This window comes from Sorghum bicolor, chromosome 1 (assembly GCF_000003195.3).
Source record: "Sorghum bicolor cultivar BTx623 chromosome 1, Sorghum_bicolor_NCBIv3, whole genome shotgun sequence".
Lineage (NCBI taxonomy): Eukaryota > Viridiplantae > Streptophyta > Magnoliopsida > Poales > Poaceae > Sorghum > Sorghum bicolor.
Genome location: NC_012870.2, coordinates 12,269,847 through 12,297,039, shown reverse-complemented (window position 1 = coordinate 12,297,039; position 27,193 = coordinate 12,269,847). Strand labels below are relative to the sequence as shown.

The following is a 27,193-nucleotide window of genomic DNA, read 5'->3' as shown; positions in this document are numbered from 1 at the left end:
CATAGTGTTTTAGTTGTATACACCCCTAACGGAACGACAAGAAAAAAATCCTACAACTACTATAGTTCAATCAAAACTAAACAATGGGGCAACCCCATGCACACTTGCCCATCTCAAAATAAGAAGTTTTCTTCCTCCCAGATTTTCTTCTACCACTCAAAGAGCATCTTAGTCAGTCTATCTACCCTTGTTAGTTCTTTGGTCATGTATGTTGTTAATAGAATACCAAGAAAATCTTGTGGATGGTACAAACTCAACCAAAGCGAATGATAGGATAGCCCCATACGCAATCACCACATGTCAAAAGAAGGGATTTTCTTCCTCCTACATTTTCTTGTGCCACTTAGAGGCCATCTTAGTCAATCTGTCCATCCATCTTAGTGTTTTAGTCGTATACGCTATTAACAAAATGGTAAGGAATTGCGGCAGGTATAGTTTAATCAAATGAGGAACGATGGGATAGCCCTGTGCACACTTGCCACGTTTTAAGAGAAGAAATTTCTTCCTCTTATATTCTTTCTTTCACTCAGAGAGGCCACCTTAGTCGGTCTGTACCACCCATCTTAGTGTTTTAGTCGTATATATATACACCCTTAACAGAATGGCAAGAAAAAAAATCTTACAACTAGTACAATTCAATCAAACAAAATGATGGAGGTAGCCCCGTGCACACTTACAACTCTATTCGTAACCTCACCCGATTGACGCCTGTAAAGACCTCCTCACGGCCTCACTCATCAATAGAGATAGCCACGTGCACACTTAGGACTCTGTTTGTAACCTCATCCGATTCGGTGATTGGCGTGTGTAAAGACCTCCTCACACCCTTACCCCTCAATGATTCATCTTCTCGGACGTGACACAAGGTAGAGACCCTCCGTCCCTTGCCATGCATATGCATCCCACGGGAGAGTTTAAACCACAGAACCGCGCACGATGAGCTCCCCAGGACCGCCCCGCATCTACCACCGATCGACGAACGAGAGCTGCAGTTGTCCACGTTCGCCATGCATGGGCGACAGAACGTACGCATCTCTTGTTCAATGCTGATCACTCTCTCTCTCTCTCTCTTTTTCTCTCACACTCGCATATATATATATATATATATATATATATATATATATATATATATATATATATATATATATATATATATATATATTGCATGTGTGGGTGGTCGTCGTGATGCCGAGATCGAGAGGCGAGAGGATCACTAGCGATCGATGACGATGATCGTCAGCAGATGACGACGAATTTAAAGGACGTACGACGCCCATGCATCGATCTACGGGGAAGGGCCTACACGTACGTGGAGCAACAGCTACGGTGTTGTCGATCTATGCATGACGGCGCGTCATCACAACGAAGTCTACGCCGAGATCATCATCAGTTAATCATGCATCTCATCTAATTATGAAGTGTAAATAATAAGTATACAGTAATAATAAACGAAACAAACTTCAGACGAGATTCAGTGTGATGATATATAGCTGATCGAGAGCGTGTGTTAGGTGGGGACAAGCGTCGTGTGCATCAAGCTCTGACGTTCTCTGCACTGCACATATCACTGGGTTTATTCAATTCTCATCGAGTTCTGGGGATTTCGTTTCTCTTTCAATACATATAGGGCTTTTTCTTCTCGCTTTTTTGTCTTTTTTCGTGAAGAAGTACGGCAAAGATCGAGAAGCAGGAGGTGGCGGTGGTGCGAGGGAGACGGGTGTGGGAGATCCAGCGGAAAACATAACATGTGGATGTAATTTTTATCGTAGCAACGGCACACATATAGTTTTACTAGTAGTAGTCTTTATATATGTGCAATATATGATGTCGTCCGTCGGTTCCTGGATGGAGAGACAACACACACATGCGTGGTTGTAAAGATAGAGTGCGTATGCATAACGCTGTAGATCATGCACACCGCCATGCATGCATCTAAAGGGTCTCCCAACAAGAGGCTGAGAGTGCGACAGATATATAGCTGGCTAATATTACTACCTATACTTCAAATTATAAGATATTTTAGCTTTTCTTGATACGTTTTACTATGCACTTTAGATATACACTCTTATCTAGATAAATAGCGAAATCAATATATCTAAACAAATGCAAAATGTCTTATAATTTGAAACACAATAGTAATTTAAAGCATCTCCAAGACTTTTTCTTAAACTCGCTGTCTAAATCCTCATTTAGAGATCCATTTGAATAAAAAAGATGCTCTCTCTATTTTTCTTTTGTCCTCCAACAGTTTCTCGATATCTTGTGCATACTTTCGAGAGCCATTTTTTATCTAGAGAATGGTAACATTTGGAGATACAATTGAAGTAGCTGTTGGAGGGATTTCTTTACTAAAATCTCTATTTCTGCAAATATAGAAGGATACAAAGATGAAACTCTCTTCGAGTTGCTATTACTATATGAACAAAAAAAAATCATCGCTAGTTATGAGATTCCTGCTAATCTCTCATGGTTTCTCATAAAACTCTCAATCTCCATTTGTTCGTCCCAAGTCATATGTGTTACACATTGATTATTTTTCTGTATATTTTTATTTTCACTTTGTGTCGTATCAGTTGATGATTTTCAGGTTTGTTGGGAGACCCTAACTAAGGCCTCAGTTTGGCGAGTCGGAAGAGATTAAAAGGCAAGTTAAAATTGTACTTAAACCCTTCCAATCTCAGATTAACCGAACCCTAAGGGCGTGTCAATGGGGCGACAACACCAACCCTCATCTAATGTGGAAGACAGAGCATGGAGATCAGAGACAATTCACTAGTGATAAACAACTCGTCAAGCGATTTCCCACACCCGGATTTAGGAGAACAAATGGAACCGGCTGGGCGATGGTGATCGAGAATTCAAGAGTAGAATGTTTTGCTTCTCTCTTGTCCAAAACGTAGGAAGTAATATTTTGGCACAATAGTCATTTTGGTCCCTCAACTATTACTCGAGGCTCAATTTCATCCCTAAATTTTTAAAACGGCCATTTTGGTCCTCAAACTTTAGTTTTAGGCTCAATTTTATCCTACAACTATGAAGATGATCGTTTTAGTCCTTAAATTTTGTATTTTGAGCTCAATTTCATCCATAAACTATCAAAGTGCATTTAACTTTTAATTTTCAACTCAATTTTGTTTAATCAAAGAGAAAACATTATATTTTAAGCATAATTTCATCCATAAATTATTAAAATTATAGATATGCTATTGTTTCAATATATCCATGTATTCTTAAAGAACAAATAGTGTTCAATGTAATTATAATTGCTCCTACAAATATCAATTTCGTTGGATATATGTAAATGGTACAATTATAAGGGTAACACTAAAACTAACAGCATGAAATTTCAATGGCCATGAAAGAATTTTTGGATAAATATTATTTTCAATCTGCTGGTGGTGTTGGAGCTAATCATGTGCAATAGTGCAGCGTTCCACGTACAACTTAGACAAAGTTGAGTTAAAAATAAAAGTTTAAAGAACAAAATACACTTTAATAGTTTTAAAATGAAGTTGAGCTCAAAATGCAAAGTTTGAGGATTAAAACGACCATCTTCATAGTTCTAGGATGAAACTGAACCTAAAAGTAGAGTTTGAGGACTAAAACAGTCGTTTTAAAAGTTCAGGGATGAAATTGAGCCTGAAGTAATAGTTGAGGGACCAAAATGACTATTCTGCCTAATATTTTTAAGTAAAGTTTGCGAGCTCAATCCTGACCACTGACGATTGATGACCACTGACGATTGGCCAGTCAGGGGTTTCAGCCTGATGATAGAGGAGGTTTTTTTTTACAAGGAGAGGAGGGTTAATTGACAAGGCAAAGAAGGCAAGGGCGGCACTAGTAGGCCAGTCTCAATGCATGTTTCATGAGAGTGTCATGCACATTAAATATGGTGCCACATAAGCAAAATTGCTGACTTGGCAGGGTCATTAAATGAAGGAGTTTCATCAGATGAGAGAGAAGTTTCATCTCCATAAAACTCACGTGGCTCCGTTAAAGTCTTGGTAACTGTGTGCATTGAGACTGGCCGTAGTAGCCCGGCCGCTGTGGAGAATATATCGAAGAATCGCTGGCGTCCTTTCACTATATATGTCGACGTTGCGTCGTCGGTCGTCCTTGTCGCCACCGCGCGGTACACTTCTCCCAATAATTGCGAAGCTGCGTCCAGTCCACTCGTACTCCTACTACTACGCGATATATAGCCGATAGCTGCACGAGTAGCCAGGCCGGACCACTAACGAATTATTGGTAGATATATATAGGCTTTGTCGGTAGGGATAGGGAAGCTGCTGGCACATGCATGCAAGCGGTGAAAATGGGCAACACATGCATGCGCCACTGCATGCGAACCGATTCCTCAATTTTTTTAAAAAAAGAAGGGCAAACTGTTGAAAGTGTTTTTTATTCTTTGTATTCTTCTGCTGCGTGTTTTGTTAATTTGTACGCATTATTCTCGTATTTGAAAACAAAAAAAGTATTCACGTTGATTGCAAGATTGTTTACAAACATGACGTAATCTGCAGCAAAACATGCATGATTCATGTGCGAATGTCTAGATCTGGTAGAATATTGTGTATTTTTTAATTTCAGATTTTTTTAAAAAAATGTAATTTAGAGATTTATTGTGCCGAAATTTAATATGACCCCTCTTCCCTTCGGAAACCGCCCCCCCCCCCATTTAGCTAGATTTCACTAATACGCATCTCGTTGTCTTTCAGTCATGCTAGTTTTTACTTTTACCATTTACTCCCTCCATATAAGATTTAGAAGTCGTTTAGAACAGTTACACGGTCTTCAAAACATAACTTTGACCTCTTATTTTTATAAAAATATTTAGAAAAAATGATATATGTATACTTTTATTGAAAGTATTTTTCAAGACAAATCTGTTTATATAATTTTCACATTTGCAAACTTAATAATTTAAAAGTTATTAATGATATATATTTCCAATGTTTGACCTAAACCTTGTCCAAAACGACTTGTAAATCCAATATGGAGGGAGTATGCTTATAGTGATGGTCTGATGGATATGGATATATAAAGTCACAGGAAGCATGCAGAATTATTGCTAGTATAATTGAAAGACGACATGGCAATATCAATATGTGTGGTTACAACATTCATATATATTACTATATCATTGAAACTTAATATATTGTGAGTCAGTTTCCAATGCAAGAAACAATGCATCTTTTGGATTTGCAAGCCATTAGTTATGGCCATTTATTTAGGGCACCCTCAATAATATGTGAGTAGTTACTAGCTCTAAAACAACTACGAGGAATGTTCCTAGTATAAACAGTCGGTATAATCCATTGTTGAAAAGAGTTGATATATATATATATATATATATATATATATATATATATATATATATATATATATATATTATGATAACTAAACATTGGTAGTCAAGTAACCTTTGGTGCTAGTTGATCTTATTGAATGAGCATCGAGTGATTCTAGTTATATCTAATCGACCACCATGTACCCTAAGTTGATCCTTATCAGACATAAACTAGGACTAAAGGAGGGGCTTTATCTTCACCCTTCAGACTCGAGCTCCTCCTCTCTTCTATGGATCCAAAAATGGATCAGAGGCTCAAGGAGGGGTTTCAAGGGCTTGAAGCAAGTAGGACGGGATCACCGGACCAAGCCCAACCAGCCCCACTACATCTGCCCTTGCATGCTTAAATGGTTCACGTAACGTCATATTAGTCACCTTATATATACATATGGTCCATATATAATGCCATTGATATGGTTTTGAAAGTACTGTTTTGAATGAGATATATAGTACACATTTGATAAGGAGCAGACCCAAAAATCTTTGATGAGATGAGGTGTGTGGGTTTGAAAAGTCATATCTTCTTTTCAATATAGTATTTATTTCTTTTATTAATAACCATATTTTGTTCTTCCAGAGGCAAATAGTAGAAAATGCATTATAGAAGGTTTCTTTAAATAGTTTTATTTACTGAAAAATGTGTGCATACACAGGTGCCATAGATTCATTATTAGCTAAACAATATAGGAACCAATCAAGGTGTTAGAATAAATGAAACCTTAGCTGAGACAAAAAAAATCATGATTTGGTTTCAATTAATTCTTGGTGCACACCACTGTGAATCGACGAGTGGCTTGATCTGTGCATGCACTCTCGTAGTTGTACATGCATCATCCATCCATCTGGAAACTGCTGGACGGCGCGCACTGTTTAGATGGGGGATGAAAATTTTTTAGGTGTCACATCGAATGTGTCGAAAGGATGTCGAAAGGGATTTTTAGAAACTAATAAAAAAACAAATTACATAGCGCGTTAGGAAACTGCAAGACAAATTTATTAAGCATAATTAATCTGTCATTAGCATCTGTGGGTTACTGTAGCACTTAAGGCTAATTATGGAGTAATTAGTCTTAAAAGATTCGTCTCGTGATTCCCAACTAAACTGTGTAATTAGTTTATTTTTTTATCTACATTTAATGTTTCATGCATGTGTCCAAGGATTCGATGAATTGGATGAAAAATTTTTGGACGAGAAGGGCCATAGCCGGATAGGGTGGACGGGACGACACAGCACATGGGGCGCGCCTTGTCGTGGTGCACAGTGCACAGAGAGTGACTGACACACACGCTGATCTGATCGAGTGGTGAGGTGAGAGCGAGATGGCCCCCACGTACTCCATCAAATTTGGTGACTTGCATTGCATTGCATGCAGTGCAGCTAGCAGCAGCGCCTCATGCATGCCAATCTGCCATCAATCGACTAACATAACGTGCAATAATTAACATCTGATGATAGTAAGTGCCTTTAATGAATGTGGCTGCTGCTGCTGCTGCCACAAGATTCTTAAGTGTACGTATGATGGTCTTTTTTTTGAAACATTATGATGGTCTTTTCTTCCAACAAGAAATAAGAAAAGAAAAAGAGGGTGCCGTGCCGGGAGGGTGGATCAAAAGTGTCCTGTCGAAATGACACAACATGGGTCTTCTCTAATGCCGGACAATGCCCTGCCCTACTCTGTGCTCTGCTCAAATGCTTGGGCTGTCGACAGCACAGGCGGCCAGGCCAAGGCCCCAGCATTGTACCGGCCGCATGCCAAGCATCTTTACCACCCTGCAAACATGCTTGGGATGAAAACAATAATTACAGTAGTACTTGGGATTATTAGTAGTACTTGGGATTATTAGTAGTACTACTATAGTATAAAAACATGATTGCTTGTTTCTAATAATGCATATGCATGGTTTATTTGTGCCAACGTGCAATACAAAACGCCGCTTGCATATTGTCGGCAACATATAGTATACTACTACTGTGCGTGTTGGACTGTTGCCCTCTGGTGATCAGAATGAGATGGATGGCTGGATCCCAATGCAAGCGACTGCAACAGCAGCTGGAAAGGCGAGAGACTGACATGAGCGAACGCGACACCTCACTAAATTTCTTCGTACTACAGGCAGTAGCACAGTAGGCACGCGCACGTGGTGTCATCGTCGCTAATTGCCGTGTTGCTAAAACAACGAATAATCGTTGCCCATTAATAAATTCCTGATCGGATTGGATTGTCTACGTCAGGATCTATATCCTGGGAGCTAGCACCAGACACGCTCACATTCGATCATCGGAGAACTTTTAGTGTGTGTAATAAAACAACGCGACGGGACAGGCGGAGAGAGAAACTTTTCAGCAACATTAGGCATGGATCATCAACAGTGTAATGGACGATTTAATCGAGCGGAAAGAGACTAATCATCTAAGTTAAATCTAACAATTAATGGGTCCCGTCTTACACGTTCCTGCCATTCAATTAATATATAGCTTGTTCGCTCAACATAGTCTTTCTCTCGTAACAAATCATCTCCTCGCGTCACCCCTCGCTCTTCCGGTTTTCACCATCCTCCATCACACCCCTTACTAAGCGGTAACCATGGTATTTCTCCATCCACCAACACTCTCAACTGATTTCCTTCTTTCCTGCACACTAGATAGATTTTCTTTCTTCCATAGATGACTTACACCGATCTACACATACTATAATGAGGTGGGACAAGATTTATTTGAAAACGATGGTGCACTACGTGAAAAACTTACTAAGAGAGCGCCCCCCACACTGTAGGGGCGGCTAACATTTGAACCGCCCTTACAGTGCGTGGGCAGGCAACCAGTGAATGAACCGCCCTTGCAGTGTTCACTGTAGGGACGGTTGGTGTTACTAGCCGCCCTTACAGTGGGGGAGGCACTGTAGGGGCGGCCCACTCTTCTTCCTTCCCGAGCCACTCACTTCCACTCGAAAAAAAAGCTTGGGAGGTCTTGGGCACCTCCCTAAAATCACTCTAGTAAGGGGGGAGGTTTTGAACTTAAATCCTTTGGTGGGGAGCTTGTTTAAGGTAAGAAACTGCTATTCCCACCCTCTAATCCAAGTTTTATTGGTTGGTTAGTGAGCAATTTACATTTTGGTTTTCTCTCTCTTCCATGGAGCTTGAGCTTTGTGTTGACCAAATTAGAGCTTATCTATGATGCTATAAGGGCGGCTGGAAGCACCAGCCGCCCTTACAATGGTCATTAGTAAGGGCGGTTGTTGTTTCCAACCGTCCTTACAGTGGCCCACTGTAAGAGCGGCTGGTGTTGAACCGCCCTTACAGTTTGCATAAGGGCGGCTGGGCCAGCCGTCCTTACAAAGCTTATTTAGCCGCCCCTGTTGTACCTAACTGTAGTAGTGGTGGTAATGAGGAACACAAGGAAGTTGGCAGGCTTGCCAGCTGGGGGCTTCTGGTTTTCTTTTTATTTTTTTTTTATCTATTTTCGCATACAGGCACTTAGCTACTTGCGTAAATGGTTATTAACACATGCATTGATTTGTAAGCAGAGGCTTTGCCCAGCATTTTTGGCCGCCTGCCAAAATGTATTGAGTAGTAAATGGAACAAAGAAAGAAAGCATCTGACGTACTCCCTCGATCCGAGTTTTGGGTATAGAAGCATTCAAAAGTTTGATCCTTGTGGATGACAGCTTGTGGGATAGAAGGACAATTTCAGTTGGTTTGTATTGTTAAGCGTCATTTATGAAGCAATCCCAACCCCTTTAATCTTGTGGATGATAGCCACTATACATGCATGTATTAGTTTAATAAATAGATTAAAAAAGTGAGGGGCATGTGTATGTCTTTTGCACTCTCTCTTAATTTATCTTATATGTTCAAGAGAGTAAATAAATACTCCCTCTATTCCAAATATTAAGTTATTTTAGCTTTTTTTAGATACATAGCTTTTGTTATGGGGGACCTAGACATCAGGACTTGGAACATCATTTGAATTGACTATTTTTCAACCTTATTGATTGTGTTTGGTTAACACCATTACGGAGCCAGCCGTGGGCGTACGGCCGCCGATTCCCCTGGGAGTCTGTGCTCTGTGACTCCCCCGTCAGCTCGGAGGCCGCGGCCTCGGACCACGCCTGTGCAAGGTGTGCCGGCGGTGAGCGACGGCGGAGTGGCCATGGAGGCGGTCCAGGAGGCAGCAGCGGATCGCGCTGTCTCCGCCCAGTAGAAGCTGCTGTTGCCGACAGAGAAGAAGTTGGGGCCATGTTGAGTCCGCCGCCGCTCGCGCTCCCGTGGGGCGCCGAGTAGTCGGTGTCGGCGCTCAGCTCGTGGCTGTCGTGGCGCCACACGAGTTCTCATGGAACTCTCTGGGCTCAACTTCAGTCATGGGCTGTCCATTCAGCGCCATGTCTGGAGCACCTTTAAGCTCCCTATTTCCCGGCCTGATTTTAATCCCCGCGAATTTTTTCTGGTGGTTTCTTTTGGCCGTTGCAAGTTTAAGCTTTGCCCAACCTCAGTAGGGCAAATTCTTCAAGCCACCATTGGCGGTGTAGCTTCAGAGTTTAGAGTTTTTCAATTGGACTTGCACGTTTTTCGTTTTTCAGTCGCCTCCAATCTGGTTGGTCACTTCTTAAGCAAACTTCGTTCGTTTGATTGTCGAGCCTACAAACTCTTCTTTCATCTCTGGAACAATGGAGGTCCCAACTGGAGATTTGAGTTCAGAAACTTTATGTCAGATGAAGAGAGTTCTTGGCATCAAGCTAAGAATGAGCTGAAGCATTCTGGCAGAATGTTTGATTCCAGACTGAGACGTACAAATTTTGTCTCTAGGATTCCAGCTCGCAACTCTGGTTTTAAACGGTTTCAGCGGACTGAATCACAATTTGCTTCTGCTGCTATGTCTGGGGACAATGCTATTCCTGAGTCTCATTTCACTGCGACTGCTCAAATTCCTTGGCCTCCGCTAACTGGTGCCAATGCTATCCCTGTTCGTCAATCTGTCTTTGATCGGCTGGAATTCCCTAAGCGGCAGTCTGTTTTTGATCGACTAGAATTCCCTAGCCCCGTGGGTTCAGTTTTTGAGGCTGCTAAAGGTCCTGTGCATGTGAGTCAAAATGTGAATCCTGACCCAGATTTGAATTTGGGCCTCGGCTCCAAGGTTTCGTCAGAAAATCTTCAGGCAGAAGAGTCTTCCAGGATTTGCTCTAGGTGTCTGGCCAATTCTCACCCGCGGTGGCGCTGCAACTCTCCCATCAAGTGTCGGGCGTGCCTCCAGTGGGGTCATATCGAGGCCAACTGCCGTGGTAAATGCTTAAGTGGTAGTAAATACTCAGCTGGCTCTGAGCAGAGATATGGGCACGTTCAGGGAGACCAAATGACAGTGGACCCTTTGCATCATGTGGCCCATCAGTCAGTGGGCATGGGGGCAAGGGAACAAGTGCTAACCAAGCTCAGTTTGACTCTAGATCCCTCATCCTCCGGTGCTACTACTTCTAATCAGCGAAGGCGTGAAGTTCATCAGGAAAACCCCACTTCATCTTCGCCCCCTCTTCCAGCTCCCTCTGTTGAGCAGCTCCACTCCACCAAAATGGCGTACCAGCGAGCGAACCCAGGCCCCTTCGTGCCGCCGAGGATGCATCACGTTGAGGTCCAGAATAGGCGTTTCATGGTTCGTGCTGTGGCAAACTCCAGGCCGACCCCTCGCCATGAGGATTGGGCAATCGCCACCATTGAGCCACTCCCGGGCAACCCGCTAAACTTTCAGGATGTTAGTGGAGTCCTTGATGACTTCTTTGTGGAGTCGCTCGCGTTCAAACTAGAGCCATTCAGCGCACTCATCTGGGGCAGGGCTTGGTTCAGTTTGCTAGAGTTGTGGAAAGAGACAGGATGGTGCTCGAAAGTCCCCATCAGTTTGGAGATGTCAGCATTTCATTCACTAAGCATAACCAGGGTCGTAATTGGAGAAGGGTCTATTTCAATAGAGAGGTCACGCTCATGCTTCTTGGCTTCCCTCTTGATTATTGGAAAGAGGAGTACCTGGATAATGCAGTCTGCTCCTTTGGAAAAGTCCTGTCTTGGGAGCCCTCAGAGCAAAAGACAAGGATCATTCTAAAAGCTAGGGTGGCTGACCTGGAGTCGATCCCACATTTCATAGTCTTCTCTGAAGCAGAGGGCTTTGAAAATGATTCTTGGACAGTTCAATGTGAGATTCTTCAGCAAGAAATGCTTGGCGCCGGCCCACCTGATGAGGACCCTTTACCTGTGCAAAATCAGATGCAGGGTCAGCTGCCATTTGATTTCTTTGGGCTAGGACAGCAGCAGCAGCAAGGGTTACAGGCTCAGCTACAAGGGCCTAATGCCCAGCAGGCACCAGTCCAGATTCAGCAACCCGCAGTCCAACTTGAAGCATGGGCAAATTGGCCAGAGGAAGTCCCTGCTCTGGGGCAACAAGGAGAACAGGTTCAGAACATTGGTCCTGGACTCAATCTTAATGAACAGCCTTTTGTGGTCCAACAGGACCTCAATGCTGCACCAATGATAGAGGACCCTGAGGAAATGATAATCAACCCACCTGCTGCCCAGTTGGCCAATTGGGAACCAATGACCGAAGAAGTTCAACATGTGCAACAGGTCCAGCAGTTAATACCCGAGCCCGAAGTGCAGGTGCCAATCTTTCAGTTAGCTCCTCCAGTGCCTCCTTTGCCTGCCCAACCAGTAGTGGCTATGGTAGAAGAAATTGGGTTGGATCAGTTGATTGACTTTGATGATGAACCTGGAGGTCAGGATAATCAGTTAGAAGAGCAGGTCCAGCAGATGGGAGAAAATCAACAGATAGTTCCTGAGGAAGGGCAGGTGTTTTGCAGGGGGCTGGGCCTCCTGCACAAAATGTGGAAGGAGAAGCTGCTCTTGAAGTCGGGCTGAATGTAAATTATACTAAGGAAGTTCAGGCTGAAGTTGTGCAATTAAATCAGGGGCAGATCAGATCAATCCACTGCTACGAGACATTCAGAACGGGATGATGGAAGAACCTGCTCAGGGGGGGGGCAGCTTTGCAGAATGAGCCGATACTGCCAGAGGACCCATTCGGAGTGCAGTCCCAACAGAATGCAGATGAAAGGGCTCATATTAATGTAGGAATGGCAAGGACCTTGTTCTTTGGGCCTGATCCGGCTTACTCTGAATGGAAAAGAAACAGTGGTCTTGCTCCTTCGACTCTTGCCGAGAGCCATTCTAACTCAGGTAATGCCAACTACATAAGAGTTAATATCCCCATTGAGTGGAGTAATTTCTTTACCATGTTGCTGATGTCATCAGGAAGCTTTGATGCGACAAAAGCTTTTCTCTCTTCTAAGGCCATGCAGCATGTTGACAGTAAGATGGGAACCATCTATCTCTCAATTCCTCCTACCTGCCCTGTCAGTGATTCTGATGGATGTTATTGTTAAGATGAGAACAGTAAGCTAAAGCTGATGCTTGAAGAAATACAGGAGGCAAACCCCACAGACCTGGAAGGCTTGGGAAGTGGGGACCAGGTGGTTCAGCACACAGGGAAAGAGCAATCTGGGGACATACAACAAGAGGGAAAAAAGGGTCCCAGTAAAAGGAAGGCGCCTTTGCTTGACACTGAGGTAAGAAGAAGTCCCCGAACCAAAGCTAATAGCAATGGCACCAAACCTAATGGTTGTCCTGTTAAAAGATGCACTGCTTGCAGTCCTTCACCCCCTACTCTAAATTCTAATTCAATTAAGAATCTGGCGGTACAGTTTTGTGGGCTGGAGGCAGATAAGCTGGGTGGTGTAGCCTCCAAGAGGAAGGCAAGAAACCAGGCTGTTGAAAGGAGGAAGAGAGCCCCTAGACCAAGCAATGAGGCTGAGGACAATGAAGGAAAGGATGGCAATGACCAGGAGGGTCAGGAGGGTAGCAAGGGAGATCAAGACTGAATGTCTTCAGTCATGTTTTTAGAACCGTGCTAGGTCTGGTGTTCTCAGTCTTTTGTATTAAGATAGTTTTAATGAATCAGAACTCTGTTAGATCTTGGAAGGTGTTGTCCTGGAATGTCAAGGGGGTTAATTCTAGCTGGAAATGGGATGCTATCAGGAACAAGATTCTACTGTCTGAATGTGATGTTGTTTGTCTTCAGGAGACTAAGAAAACTGAGTTTGATATTCCTTTTCTGAGAAAAATCTGTCCTTCAGGTTTTGATACTTTTGAGTGTTTGCCTTCTGTTGGGGCCTCAGGGGGGATTCTAATTGCATGGAAAAGTGCTCTCTTCACTGGTGAAAAAATTCACAGTAATGAATATGGCATATCTGTTGAATTAGTCTCTTTATACAATAATGTTAGCTGGGTGCTCACTTGCATATATGGCCCATGTCTCCCTGAGGGGAAGATACAATTTGTAAACTGGTTAAAGAATGTCCAGATGCCTGATTCTGTGGATTGGATGATTCTGGGGGATTTTAATCTTATCAGAAGCTTAGAGGACAGAAACAAGCCAGGGGGCAGTATGTCTGAAATTCTGATGTTTAATGATGCCATCAGTCATCTGGGCCTCAATGAGATTCCTCTGCAGGGAAAAAAATTTACCTGGTCAAATATGCAACCCTCCCCTCTGCTAGAAAAAATTGACTGGGTTTTCACTAATGCTAACTGGACCCTAGCCTATCCCAATACCTCTGTAAAAGCTTTGGATATGATCCCCTCCGATCATACTCCCTGTCTGGTTAATATTTCTACTGTCATCCCTAAGAGCAGGGTTTTTAGGTTCGAAAATTTTTGGTTACTAGATGAGCAGTTCTTTGAAATTCTAAATGACAGCTGGTCTACTCCTGTTCCTCATGTTGATAAGGCCAAGGCTATTTCTGCTAAGTTTAAAATTCTGAGGAAAAACCTCAAACAATGGCATGCAACAAAGAAGGGTCTTCACTCTCTGATTGCAAAATGCAGGAACCTCCTTCTTTTTCTTGAAATTTTACAGGAATATAGGGACCTAAGTTTGGAAGAGTGGGATTTTCAGGAGACCTTGAAAGAGCACTTGCTTGGGTTGCTTGAGAAACAGAGAGTTTACTGGAAGCAAAGGGGGAGCATCAAATGGGTGAAGATGGGGGATGCTGGAACCAAGTTCTTTCATGCGAATGCTACTATGAAATATAGAAAAAATTTAATTAGTGAATTGGTGGCTGAGGATGGCTCTGTTACTTCGGATCATAGGGAAAAAGAGAGAATGCTTTGGGAGGACTTTAAGCTAAGGTTAGGGGTTTCTGAATGCAGTGGACTCCTCTTTGACCCTGTTTATTTCATCCATGGAGAGGTTAACCTGGAGACTTTAGAGTTACCTTTTCAGCAGGAGGAGATTGATTCCATTATAAGAAAGCTTCCAAATGATAAGTCACCTGGTCCAGATGGATTTAATAACGAATTTCTGAAGAAATGTTGGCCAGTGATCAGATTTGACTTTTATGAGTTATGCAGAGAGTTTTATGACCATTCAGTCTGTTTAAGGAGCATTAATTCCTCAAACATTACTCTCATTCCTAAGGTGGATGGTGCTAGGAGGGTTAATGAATTCAGGCCAATTTCCCTGCTTAACAGTTCTATCAAGTTGATAACTAAGCTCTTAGCAAATAGACTGCAACCTTTGGTGGCTGCACTTGTTCACAGGAACCAGTATGGGTTCATAAAGAAGAGATCAATTCAAGACTGTGTTGCCTGGGCATATGAGTACATCCATCTATGCAGCTGTTCAAGAAAAGAAATTGTCATTTTAAAACTAGATTTTGAGAAAGCTTTTGATAAAGTTGAGCATCAAACTATGATCTCCCTCTTGGAGGCTAGAGGTTTTGGACCGAGATGGGTTAGGTGGATGCAAAATATCTTCTCCTCTGGTACCTCTGCAGTCCTGCTTAATGGAGCCATTGGCAAAACTTTTCATTGTAGGAGAGGGGTCAGGCAAGGTGACCCCCTGTCCCCTCTGCTCTTTGTGCTGGCTGCAGATTTGCTGCAATCCATGATCAACAAAGGAAGAGATTTGGGTCTGCTAAGGCTGCCAATCCCCATGGACTCTACCCAGGACTTTCCTGTGGTTCAATATGCAGATGACACCTTAGTCATCATGGAGGGGGATACTAGGCAACTCTTCTTCTTAAAGGCTCTGCTGAATTCCTTTTCCCTCTCAACTGGGTTAAAAATAAATTTCAACAAATCTATGATGATCCCAATAAATGTTCCTGAGGACAGACTTCAGGTTTTGGCTGCAACATTTGGATGTGTTACAGGAAGCCTGCCATTTACGTATCTTGGTTTGCCTCTTTGCATTTCAAGGCCCACAGTTCAAGATTTTCTACCCATGATTAGAAAGTGTGAAAAAAGATTGGCACTGGTTTCTCCTTTTCTGAATCAAGCTGGTAGGCTGCAGATGGTTAATGCGGTGTTTTCTGCCCTGCCAACCTTCTTTATGTGTTCAATTGTGCTTCCCAAATCTATCATTAAGCAAATTGACAAATATAGGAAGCATTGCTTATGGAGGGGCTCTAGTGTCAATGAGAAAGGATACCCGAAAGCTGCTTGGGACATGGTGTGTATTCCAAAGGTGGAAGGGGGTCTAGGAGTGTTAGATTTAGAGAAACAAAACCAAGCTTTGCTGATGAAAAATCTACATAAGTTCTTTAACAAACATGATATTCCCTGGGTCAAGCTGATCTGGGAGAAGCATTACTCAAATGGCAAATTGCCAAGTCACACTAGGAAGGGGTCTTTTTGGTGGAGGGATATTCTAAAACTTCTATCTCAGTTCAAAACTATTGAAGCACCTATAGTTGGAAATGGTGAGAGTGTGCTCTTTTGGACTGATCCCTGGAAGGAGAATCCCATTTGCTCTTCTGTCCCTGAGCTGTATACATTTGTGAAAAATGGCAAGCACACCATGCAAAAGGTTATAAATAACCCTGATTTTACTAGTCTGCTGCAATTGCCCATATCTCAGATTGCCTTCACTCAGCTGCAGAGGGTGAATGCTTTGCTTGAGTCAGTAGAGCTTACTGAAAACCCGGATAAGTGGTTTCAGAGGGGAGGATCTGAACAGTATTCTGCTAAAAAGACCTATAGGGCACTCTGTGGGCATTCTGACATTCATTCTGCCTTCAAGTGGCTCTGGAAGTGCAGAGTTCAGCCAAAGCACAAAGTGTTTTTTGGCTTATGATCAAGGACAGGTTGAGTACTATGAATATGTTGAGAAGGAAACATATGGAATTAGAATCATATTATTGTGCTCTCTGTAATGAATTAACAGAGGAGACATCTCATCACCTGTTTGTGGACTGTGCCTTTGCTAGAATGTGTTGGGACATCATTGGGATTCAAATTACTGCTGATTCTCACTTCCCTGAACTGACTGCCATAATGAGAACTCAGCTAAACTCTTGCTTCTTTATGGAGTCGATCATCCTTTTGTGCTGGACGATTTGGACTGCAAGGAATGATCTTGTATTCAGGGGACAAGGTAGAAATAAAGATAACTGTAGCAGAGTCTTCTTCAAAGAGCTTGGTCTACTCAAGCACAGGTTGAAGCAAGACCAGGAAAATCAGTTTCAAGCATGGATACAAAATCTGGAATCTTTAGCTGCTTGAAGCAGATTTTTTTCCTTTCCTTTTTTGTTTCCTAATTTACTCTTTGTTTTTTAGTTGTTCCTTTTGCATGTAAGACGTAAGACTTTTTGCTCTTAATAAATCCCTGTAGGGGCTTCGACCCCTCCAGTTCCTTCAAAAAAACATAGCTTTTGTTATGCACCTAAACATACACTACGTCTATGTCTAGATACATAATAAAACCTTTTTTTAAATGGAAGGTGTACTAAATGTACCACATTTAGACACAAGACGGAGCTGGAAAAATATTATAAGTGGGGCGAATTTCAACGAGAGAATAAACCAAAAAGGCATCAGATTCACAACACACAACATTCGCATACTATAATCACACAAATCATGGCAAAAACTCTGCTTGAACCTTGGCCTCGGCGAATCCAGATGTTGGTGGAGCTGCTGCCTTGCTCCTCTGCCGCTAACCTATCCGCGGCCACACCGCCAGCCCGAGCGCCAGGTGCCAGCTCCTGCTCCTCCTCCCACTATCGCCAGGCACAACCAGCAGTCCTGCTCCTACTCAGTGGGCGGTGGACGAACCTAGGCTAGTGGGCACCTGGCATTTGTTGGCGACGGTCAACGGATGGATGGGCGCCGCCGCGTCGGGCGAGCGGAAGACCGGAAGTGTGGCGGGCGTTGGGCGGAATGGTGGGCGTGGGATAGCGGGAGGATGCGACTGCTGACTACGATTGGGGAATTGGGGACCAATTTTGGGCCCTTACTGGACTAAACTACAATGCCAAAGAAATGCCTAGCAAGGAGATAGAGCTCTGCCTCGCGTCGTCGCTGCTTTGATTCACGTTGTTCATCCTTCATTGTCGCCGCTCTGCGGATGCTAGAGACAGTGAAGAATGCGGAAGAGAGGGTCTGGGGGTCTGATGCTATGGCATCGGTAGCTGGGGCGGCCACCCCACCCCGCCCCTAGGGCATCTCCCTCATTGATTAAACACATGGTTCTATATTTATTTATCCATGAATTTCGTTCTAATAACACTTGTCCATTTTGTACTCGCATGCGGAAGAGCACTTGTTAATGGACTAGAGTAACAAAATAAGTACTAATACAAAAATTATTCGGACCTGCCAAGGAAGACACGTTACGTAAAAAAACAATTTGTAGGAATGCCACCCCAAAGGCTGACTATATATTGAACCGCCCCTACAAATGATTCTCAAACAAGCCGCCCCTGTAAATCAATTTGTAGGGGCACTTGGTGTTTTTAGCCGCCCCTACAAATGATGTCTATTTATAGGGGTGGCTCAATATGTAGCCGTCGGACGGTTCTATATTAAGGTGTCCCTACAAATGGATGTCGAATATTTAAAATAAAGTAGTAAAATTTGAATTTCTTAAATGACCTCAGATTTAGAAATGACCAAAATAAAAGTTTTCAGATTTCGAAAAGTTATGACTCTTCGTTGTTAACAACTTTTCTATTTAAATTCATTTGATACTTCAAAATACTATTTAAAATTTAATTTTAAATTGTTGATGATCACTTATTTCTCCCTCGTACTAACTCCAAATGTGATGTTTTTTTCTAAATTTTTCTAAAATTATGGTCTCTCAAGATATTATGTTCTTAATTCTTTTTGTCGTCTTTTCTTGTGTATATTTCAAAATTTGAATTTAAAAAATTACAACTTCGAACAACATTTTAAAACATTAAACAGTTTCGGCTAAAGTAATAATGAACATAAAAGTTGTATAGCTCATTAAGATGTATAATTTTTGTTTTGATCATTTTTTAATATGACAAAGTAAAAGTAACATTGTTTACAAATCTTACATATCTCTCTTATAGTTTATGAAACTACATAAACTACAAGAGAGATAAATACATAAACTATAAGAGAGATATAAGAGAGATATGTAAGATTTGAGATCAATGTTAGAACCATCATATCAAACGAATGTTTGACCAAATGACAAAATAAACTTTGTAGATCTTGAGAAGTAGAATTTTGTAGTTGGCAACTTTTTCATTTGAATTCATTTTGTAAAGGAAAACTATATTTGGATTTATCCAATTTGAAATTTGAGTTTTTCAAATGACCTCGGATGGAGAAACAACTAAAATAAACTTTGTAGATCTTAAGAAAGTATGAAACTTTATAGTTGACAACTTTTGATCTGAAATCATCTTGTCATGCAAAACTATGTTTGAATTTTAAAAATTTTAAATTCAAAATTTTCAAACGACCTCAAATGAAAAAACCACCAAAAAGAAAATTGTAGATCTCAAAAACTTATAAAACTTTGTAGTTGACAATTTTTTAATTTGAAATCATCTTTTCATGCAAAGCTATGTTTGAATTTCTCAAATTTGAAATTCAAATTTTGTAAACGACCTCGGATGTAGAAACTATCTAAATGAATATTGTAGATCTCAAAAAGTCATGAAACCTATAGTTGATAACTTTTTTTATTTGACTTTATTTAGGGCCTCAAAAATTAATTTACACTCAGTTTAATATAATATGTGGGGAACCGAAATAACTTGACACAAGTGACAAAGAGATGCAGTGGTAGAAGACATATGTGCGAGGGGAGATCGTGAGTTTGAAAATAATTTGTAAGGACGGCTAAATATTGAACCATCCTTACAAATTGATTTGTAAAGCCAGCTGGCTAGCAGCCCCTACAAATGGTGTATTTGTAGAAACACCTTGGTAGAGGCGGCTGGCCAAACCGCCCCTACAAATGCCCTTCAGCCATCCTTAAAAATAGTATATGTAGTAGTGACATTTCGTTTCAAATTTGGCTGCTGAGTAGTTAGACATAGAGAATCCTTTTAGACACGTACAGCGAGGCCCCAACAATTCATTGTGGCATTTTGCACCGTCAACCCAAGCACACAAAGAGCTAAAGAACAGAGAGAAGCCACTGCGCTCTCTCTCTCTCTCTCTCTCACTCACACACAAACACACACAAATCAGTAGTTCAATCTCTCCTCTCAGCTTTACATCTCTGTATTTACAAGGTTGGTGATGTAGGCTGTACCCTGCTGATTTGCTACTCCGCCTATATATCGTCCAATCCTATCTGACCTCTCGATCTGCTCCTTGATTACTCGTCCTTGCTTGTGTGTATATCGTCGCCCCGGCCGCTTTGCTTCCTCTACTTCTCCTTCTTCTCCATCAGCTGTTTGCACAACCCAAGGCGAGAAGAGCCGAAGGAATGTCGGCCCAGCAGATCGCGCCGGTGCCGGAGCATGTGTGCTACGTGCACTGCAACTTCTGCAATACAATTCTCGCGGTAAATTATTAAACACCCCTTATATTACGATCTCTCTGTTTGCCCCCCTCTCGTTCTCTCCCTCTTTCAATTTGCCAGTTCTTCGCTTGCCTTTTGCCTCTGGAAGTGCAGATCTACAAGGGGGGAGATGCATGAAATGATTGGCTCCGTGCATGCATGCATCACCGTATAGTTAAATTTGTAGGATTTGGCTGTTGCTCTTGCTGGATTTCGTCTTTTGCTAGCTCTAAATTGTTTTGTAAAAGGTCACAATTTCTGAATAACTCCCGTCACATGTGTCGTGCTTCAATCTTTACTTTTGTCCGGAGTCCGTTGAATTTTCTTCCTTTCCCTTTCAACTCGAACTCAAGCTCGGTTTCAGGTTTAATTTGTTTTGGATGGAAGCTACTAGCTGCTCTCTTTTGTGCTTTTCTAATTTGACTACTTCTCTCCACCATGGACATGAGGAGAAGGTCAAGGTCAGCGGACTGAAAATTGGGATGATGCTTCTTGCACCTTTTCCTCTGATCAAATCTTTGTCTTAATTGGGAACAACATGATTAATTAGCCGTCTCAGACGAAACTGGGTGAACAAAGGGTGCTAGCTCCACTGCGCGTGCTTCCTTCCGTATGGTTCGGTAATTCCATATATATCGCAAGTTTTCAAGCATTCTCGCGTTCTGTACTTTTTTGTGAGAAATCATCATCATCGCTGAGTGGTGGTCTATTAGATCTCAAGTATAGCAAATGATAGCTTCTCGAGCACCGCATATACTCCGGTGGTTAGTTTCAGCTACTCAAAACACAATATATAGAGCGTTAGATTTATTAAGCATTTCCTACTTGAACTGCAACAAAGAGAGCATGCAATAATAATAACCATTAAGTCAATAAAAATTTTAGCGTGTGTAACGTGGATATGTAACTATTTATGTTCTATATATATATACTATGCCTTATCTTCCTCCACATCCTCCTCACATAAAGCGAATGTGTGTATAATATACTGATAACATATATTGGCCAATATCTGTTGTAGCGTTTGCAACTTTTAGTTCATGGGAACAAAAATTTCCATTAGGGAACTTTGAACATGATTTACTAGAAAGAGTGCTCTAAACATCAAAAGTATTAACTGGACATAGAGGAAGAACGTAACAATATAGAAGCAGTATATATAGTGTACTGCAGGTGATTTATACCGATACAAAATTGAAATCATTACTTCCTGTTTTTATTTCACTTATTTTGCTTTCATGGTCCTGTGATTTTCTTTTTAACAAATTGTTCTGGATTTTCGGTTTATTAGTTCCTGGTTATGATATATATCATATTCCACAAACATTATTGACACTGATCATACAAGAAAAATAAAAAAACTCCATTCTGCTAAAACACTCACGTGTTTTCAAAAGAACTAAGGAGGTGTTCTAGCAAATTGTATAGAGTTTATGCTAAGTTTAGCTTCAGTTTCCTTTTTTTTACTTTTGTTCTCTTGTGAGTTAGTGTACACAGTTCTTTCCATAATCAGCCTTTCTTCATGGAATCAAGGATTGTGGCGGTGATCGATAGCCATCATAACCATTTCAGTGTAAACATTCCCCTATAGGTTTACTACTGTTTAAAAATCACCAGACTCCATCTAGCTTATTCATTACCACCAAGTTCTTCTTTCTAACTTATTCATTCTAACTTGTTTCTGTAGTTACAGGAAATCCATATATCGACGATCGAGTACAGATTTCTTGCTGTATTCTTTATATTTGTGTCTCTACCATATGAAGCTTTTTTTTGAAATAAAGCATATGAAGTTTATAGTAAAGTAGGATCTAGTTAGGAATGAATGCTGAGATCTTTTTGCATGAAATGGCTTATCATAGCTTTCACACGTTATGTTCCGTTCTCTACACTTCAACGTAACTTGAATGCCGTTTTGCTTTCTCCAACGTAAATACCAAGATCTAAAATAATGGTAGAGATCCTACACTGACCGCTCAGTCAATCACAAATGTTTAATGCTAGTAGTGTCAATATGTACTATGGATCTGCTGATTGGTTACTTATTACATGAACCTTAGCCTGCATTAGAATTGACGATGCAGCATAGCCCAAGACTGCGTAACATATGCAATATCTTGGTGTTTGGTTTTTCTGCACAAGCAAGCCGCTTTTAATGAAATTCTGTTACATGTATGCACATGTTCTAGTTGAGATATCATGTTTTTAGTAGAGATGACATATAATAAGAATATTTTATTTTTGTGTACATGCCGGTGTGTGCTTTAAGCACTGTGTAATTCTACACAAGGACTTATGCAAAAGCAACTAAACACAATCGAACTAAAATGCAAAGACAATAACCAATCAGACCTAACTATAAGAGCGAGATCATATCTTTGGCAAGAGATCTTTGCCGAGTCTGAAGAAGTGGCAGTACTTTTCTGCAACTCCGATGCCGTCTGCCTCTCTCCTACACAAAGATAAAAAGGAGGTTGCTCGATCTTGTTGGCATCCCCTGCATGACCCCACTAATATATGCATATATATTGCATGCCCATGCCAAAGTGGTTTCTGCATGAATTGTCACTATCTCTTGCATCTTTCTGATATCCAAACTCTGTCCAAATATATTCTTTCAGTGTTTTGTGTGTATGTGTCAGAGACGATCGAGCATGCATGAAGCAGAAAATATATATTTGTATACATATAGCGCACGCTAATGGATGATGAGTTCTCTAGATCACACGTCACATCACCACAATTTATCATGCGTGTGCAACAGTGCAAGATATGAAGTATGACAGATTTAACTCATCCCGTTATGGAGCACGTACACAAATCATTTGTAGGGCATATATACGCTCGCTTGTTGGCCTTGTTTAGTTCCGAATTTTTCTCGGTTTTAGATATCGTAGCACTTTCGTTTTTATTTGATAATTATTATTTAATTATAGATTTACTAAATTTAAAAGATTCATCTTGTGATTTATATGTAAAATATGTAATTAGTTTTTGTTTTTTTTCTATATTTAATACCTCATGTATGTGCCGTAAGATTTGATGTGACGGGAAATCTTGAAAAAATTTTGGTTTTTGGGGTGAACTAGGGCCTTGTTTAGTTCCAATTTTTTTTGCAAAATGAGCACTGTAGCATTTTCATTTGTATTTGTAAAATATTGTTCGACTAACTAGACTCAAAAGATTCGTCTCATAACTTACATGTAAACTGTGTAATTAGTTATTTTTTATCTATATTTAATACTTTATGTATGTACCATAAGATTCGATGTGACGAGATATCTGAAAAATTTTGCAAAATTTTTTGGAAAAGCTTAAGGCCTCATGGGAGTTTGTGCACACAAAAAAAGGGTCAGCGTGAGGAATCAAACAAAGCAGTAGGCCCTTGCATTATTGTTTCTTCAGTTTGGGTGGCAGCAGAGTACTAGTGTGTACCAACAGTTTGTGTGAAAATAGGTCTTATTTACTTCCACCCTAAAACTTAAAATTTTTCGAGATTCTACGTTACATCGAATCTTTAGACGTATGCATGGAGTATCAAATATAAACGAAAATAAAAACTAATTATACAGTTTGGTCGAAATTTAAGAAACGAATCTTTTGAGCCTAGTTAGTCTATAATTAGATAATAATTACCATAAACAAAGAAAAAAGTTTCACAACACTATAGCACTGGGAAAGGGAATGAACACCAGTGCTGTACGTAGGTTGGAAAAGAGTGCCCCAGTTGTGGTCTGTCCAGGCTCAGGCACTCAGCAGCAGAGCCTGATAAAAGTCATGGAGCAACAGTTTCGCAGGCAGCAGCAGCCAGGCAGCGGTAACAGAAAAAGGAAAAGAGAGAAGGCGTTCCAGCATGATGCTTTTGTGCATATCCATATATATAAAATATATAAGCATCTTATGAAAAAAGAGGTAGAAAAAATAAGACTCTAAGTCTTTTTTAGACTCTAAATCCACATTGTTCGAGGTAATAAATAACTTTAGACTCTATGATAGAGTCTGCATTGTGAGTGCCCTTAATGTTTAAGTGTTGTCCCGTGGTTGGTGTGAGGCGTCCATGAAGAGATTTCATGCGGTCTGTACATCACATTTCACAATTGTATTAACTATTATTTAACTCTATTATATTTTTTTAACAAAGAGAGTTTTATAAAAATATGCATATCTAGTATGTCCTAATAACTTCATGTGTCTGGTGTTTGCAATAAACAACAGCTCCAGAGAAGAGGCAACGTGTTCCTTCAGCATATAACAGATTTATTAAGTGAGTTGGACCGATCTAATTTCATTTCTATTATATACTCCCTCCAATTTAAATTGTAGGTTATTTTAGTTTTGTCCTAAGTCAAACTTATCTAGCTTTGACCAAGTTTATAGAAAGTATGATACATAGCGCATCTACAATACCAAATAAATACACTATCAAAATATATTCCATAGTGTATCTAATGAAATATGTTTTACCAAAATATGTTCCATGGTATATCTAATGAATTTCGTTTGGTACGGTATAGATGCTTATGTAGTTTTTCATAAACTTGGTCAAAGTTAAAGAATCTTTGAGTTAGGACAAAACTAAAACAACTTATACTTTGGAAATTAGAGAAGGGTGTATGTTGTACTATGGTTTATTTCTAAGTACAAAAAATTTAGTTTTATACAAACTAGTATTGAAATGGTGCATGTGTTGTCTTAGGGAAGAGATACGAAGGATTAAAGCAAGCAACCCAGACATAAGCCACAGGGAAGCCTTCAGCACTGCAGCAAAAAATGTAAGTACATGGTTTGCATACGACAAGTGTCGTGTATCTCAAGAGATATGGTGTGCATGTAAGGATAGATAATTATCCCATGAAAATGAATTAGATAGGAAAAATGCATGGAAAATCAACACTGGACTTTATTAATAAAGGTGACTTAAAAATCTATCTCATTTATCTCAAGATTTTTTTAAAAAAAATACGGTGAACAATGATTTTTTGATAATCACAAAGTATTTATCAAATATTTATTTGGTGATTAATTATTCTCCTATGACTCCTTGATGCTCCATACAATTCGCTTTCCTATCTATATCATAAACATATTGTAAACGTTAGATATACCACAATTTTCTTAATAAGAACACATTTAGTTATCCAACAAAATTTATTCAAATCATCATTTTTAAATTAATTTTATTTCTTCAAAGGATTAATTAAGGTAAATAAGAGCATATATGAAATCCTTAGAAACATTGTATAGATTGCCCCCCCGCCCCCAATGCAACTTAATCCATATTGATTTTTATTTTCTATTTCAGTGGGCACATTTTCCAAACATTCATTTTGGACTAGGGCCCTATGAAAGTAGCAACAAGCTTGATGAGGCCATTGGTGCAACGGGCCATCCCCAGAAAGTCCAAGATCTCTACTAAGACCTATATCCACATCGTCCTTTGTTTTCCTATTGTAAGTAATTTGAGATAAAATGTATCTTAGTTGTGTACTAGTTTGTGAGTGGCGTACATATATATAGATGAGTGATATGATCATGATGTAAGGAAATAAGACGTATATATATGTACGAGAAGAACATATATTCCTAGTATCACGAAAGACTAAATAAGCATCATCGCGCCATGTTATTATATGTAACTATTTGTTTGAAATAAATTATCCTTTGTGTGATGTTTTTAGTGTTTGTTTGTGGCCAACCTAGCTTTGAGGGGCGGCTCAATCATGGTAATGCAAAAGTATTATAGTTCCTCATATCTCGGGGTCATCCGATCCTAAACCCAATATATACGGGCCGGCTGGATGAAAGCCAATATAATGCAGAGTTTGGGTGAGTTCGTTTCATCCAAATCGGTTTGAATAAGAGGTTACAAATAAAATACAATGAGGGCTAATTTGGAAGCAAGGGGAGCCACACCCCGGGATATCGATGCATGGAGACTTCTCCCTGAAGAACCAAATAATTATTCAAATTATTTTCTATCCTGAAAAAGGCCAAGGATCTCAAGAGGATTTGAGTTTCTAAATTAGCCCTGAGGTTAGTGGTGTACTAGCTCTGTGTGGGTCAGACAGTAAAATTACCCTCCATACATTTCGATCCCACTGTCAGGCAGGTTCAGGCCGTGTTCCAGGCCGCCCACCACTGGTGCTGGTAATTCCTTCGACCTCCGCGCCGACCTCTGCCACTCCTGCCAGGCCAGGCCAGGCCAGGGGGTGCCCACGCTGCCGTGCCATTTCCGATGCTTTGCATTTCTGCACGCAGAGGCAGAGATGCGGGGATCGGAGGAGTGTACTCGTCCTGGCCTGGCCTGCTGGGGTGCAGGACGTACTCTAAGCGTGATCAGCTGCTCCGTTTATTTTGTTTGGCGTCCATCAATTCCATCAGTTCTAGCCTGAGATGCATGATGGAACTGAAACAGGCACACAGGCGCAGCTCGCAGGAGGGTGGGCTGTAGAGCCTGGCCGTGGCGTGGATGGCGAGCGATCCATGACGACCATGACCGGCCGGGGCAAGCGCGCGCGCGTACATGGTCGCATGCATGCATAAATATGGCATGGCCGGGCCTACGTCCATTAATCTCGACGCATGCATGCACGCATGCAAGCTAATCAATCAGCTAGTACACGTACGAGCATGGGGCTTGGCACATGCACTCATCTCTTGCTCAGCTCATCAGGCTATGTAGCCCTGCCCCTGCGCGCTCCACTGCGGTCCAGTACTGTTTGTCGCTCCGCACAATCACTTTGTACTCGTTTATAGGTACTACCAGGTACGTAATATACGTACTCCCTCAGTCCCGTATTATCTGTCGTCCGGCGACAGTAGTGTGTCTCAAAATATATATTTTTGTTCGTTGTCTATTAACCCACTAGGCTGTAGTTGTGCCTATATACCGCACCAAGCAGCCGACAAAGGCATCCCTTCCCTTCCCCATCACACAAAAAATACTGTCCTGCATGTTTAATAGTAAAAAGGTGATG

General features: G+C 41.0%; 1 protein-coding gene across 1 annotated transcript; it reads left to right on the top strand.

The window, feature by feature from the left end:
- LOC8062195 (protein YABBY 2) lies at positions 19,731–25,885 on the top strand. The gene is made up of 5 exons (XM_021457230.1): positions 19,731–19,944; positions 20,106–20,219; positions 24,432–24,480; positions 24,918–24,988; positions 25,519–25,885. The coding sequence occupies exons 2-5, from the start codon at positions 20,142–20,144 to the stop codon at positions 25,630–25,632; spliced, it is 312 nt and encodes a 103-aa protein (XP_021312905.1). The 5' UTR covers positions 19,731–19,944; positions 20,106–20,141; the 3' UTR covers positions 25,633–25,885.

Excerpts from the sequence above, each read along its gene's own strand:
- LOC8062195 (XM_021457230.1), top strand. The coding sequence starts at position 20,142 with ATGTCGGCCCAGCAGATCGCGCCGGTGCCGGAGCATGTGTGCTACGTG. Across the intron at positions 20,220-24,431 it reads TCTGCAATACAATTCTCGCG|CTCCAGAGAAGAGGCAACGT; the intron begins GTAAATTATTAA and ends AATAAACAACAG. Across the intron at positions 24,481-24,917 it reads GCATATAACAGATTTATTAA|AGATACGAAGGATTAAAGCA; the intron begins GTGAGTTGGACC and ends GTCTTAGGGAAG.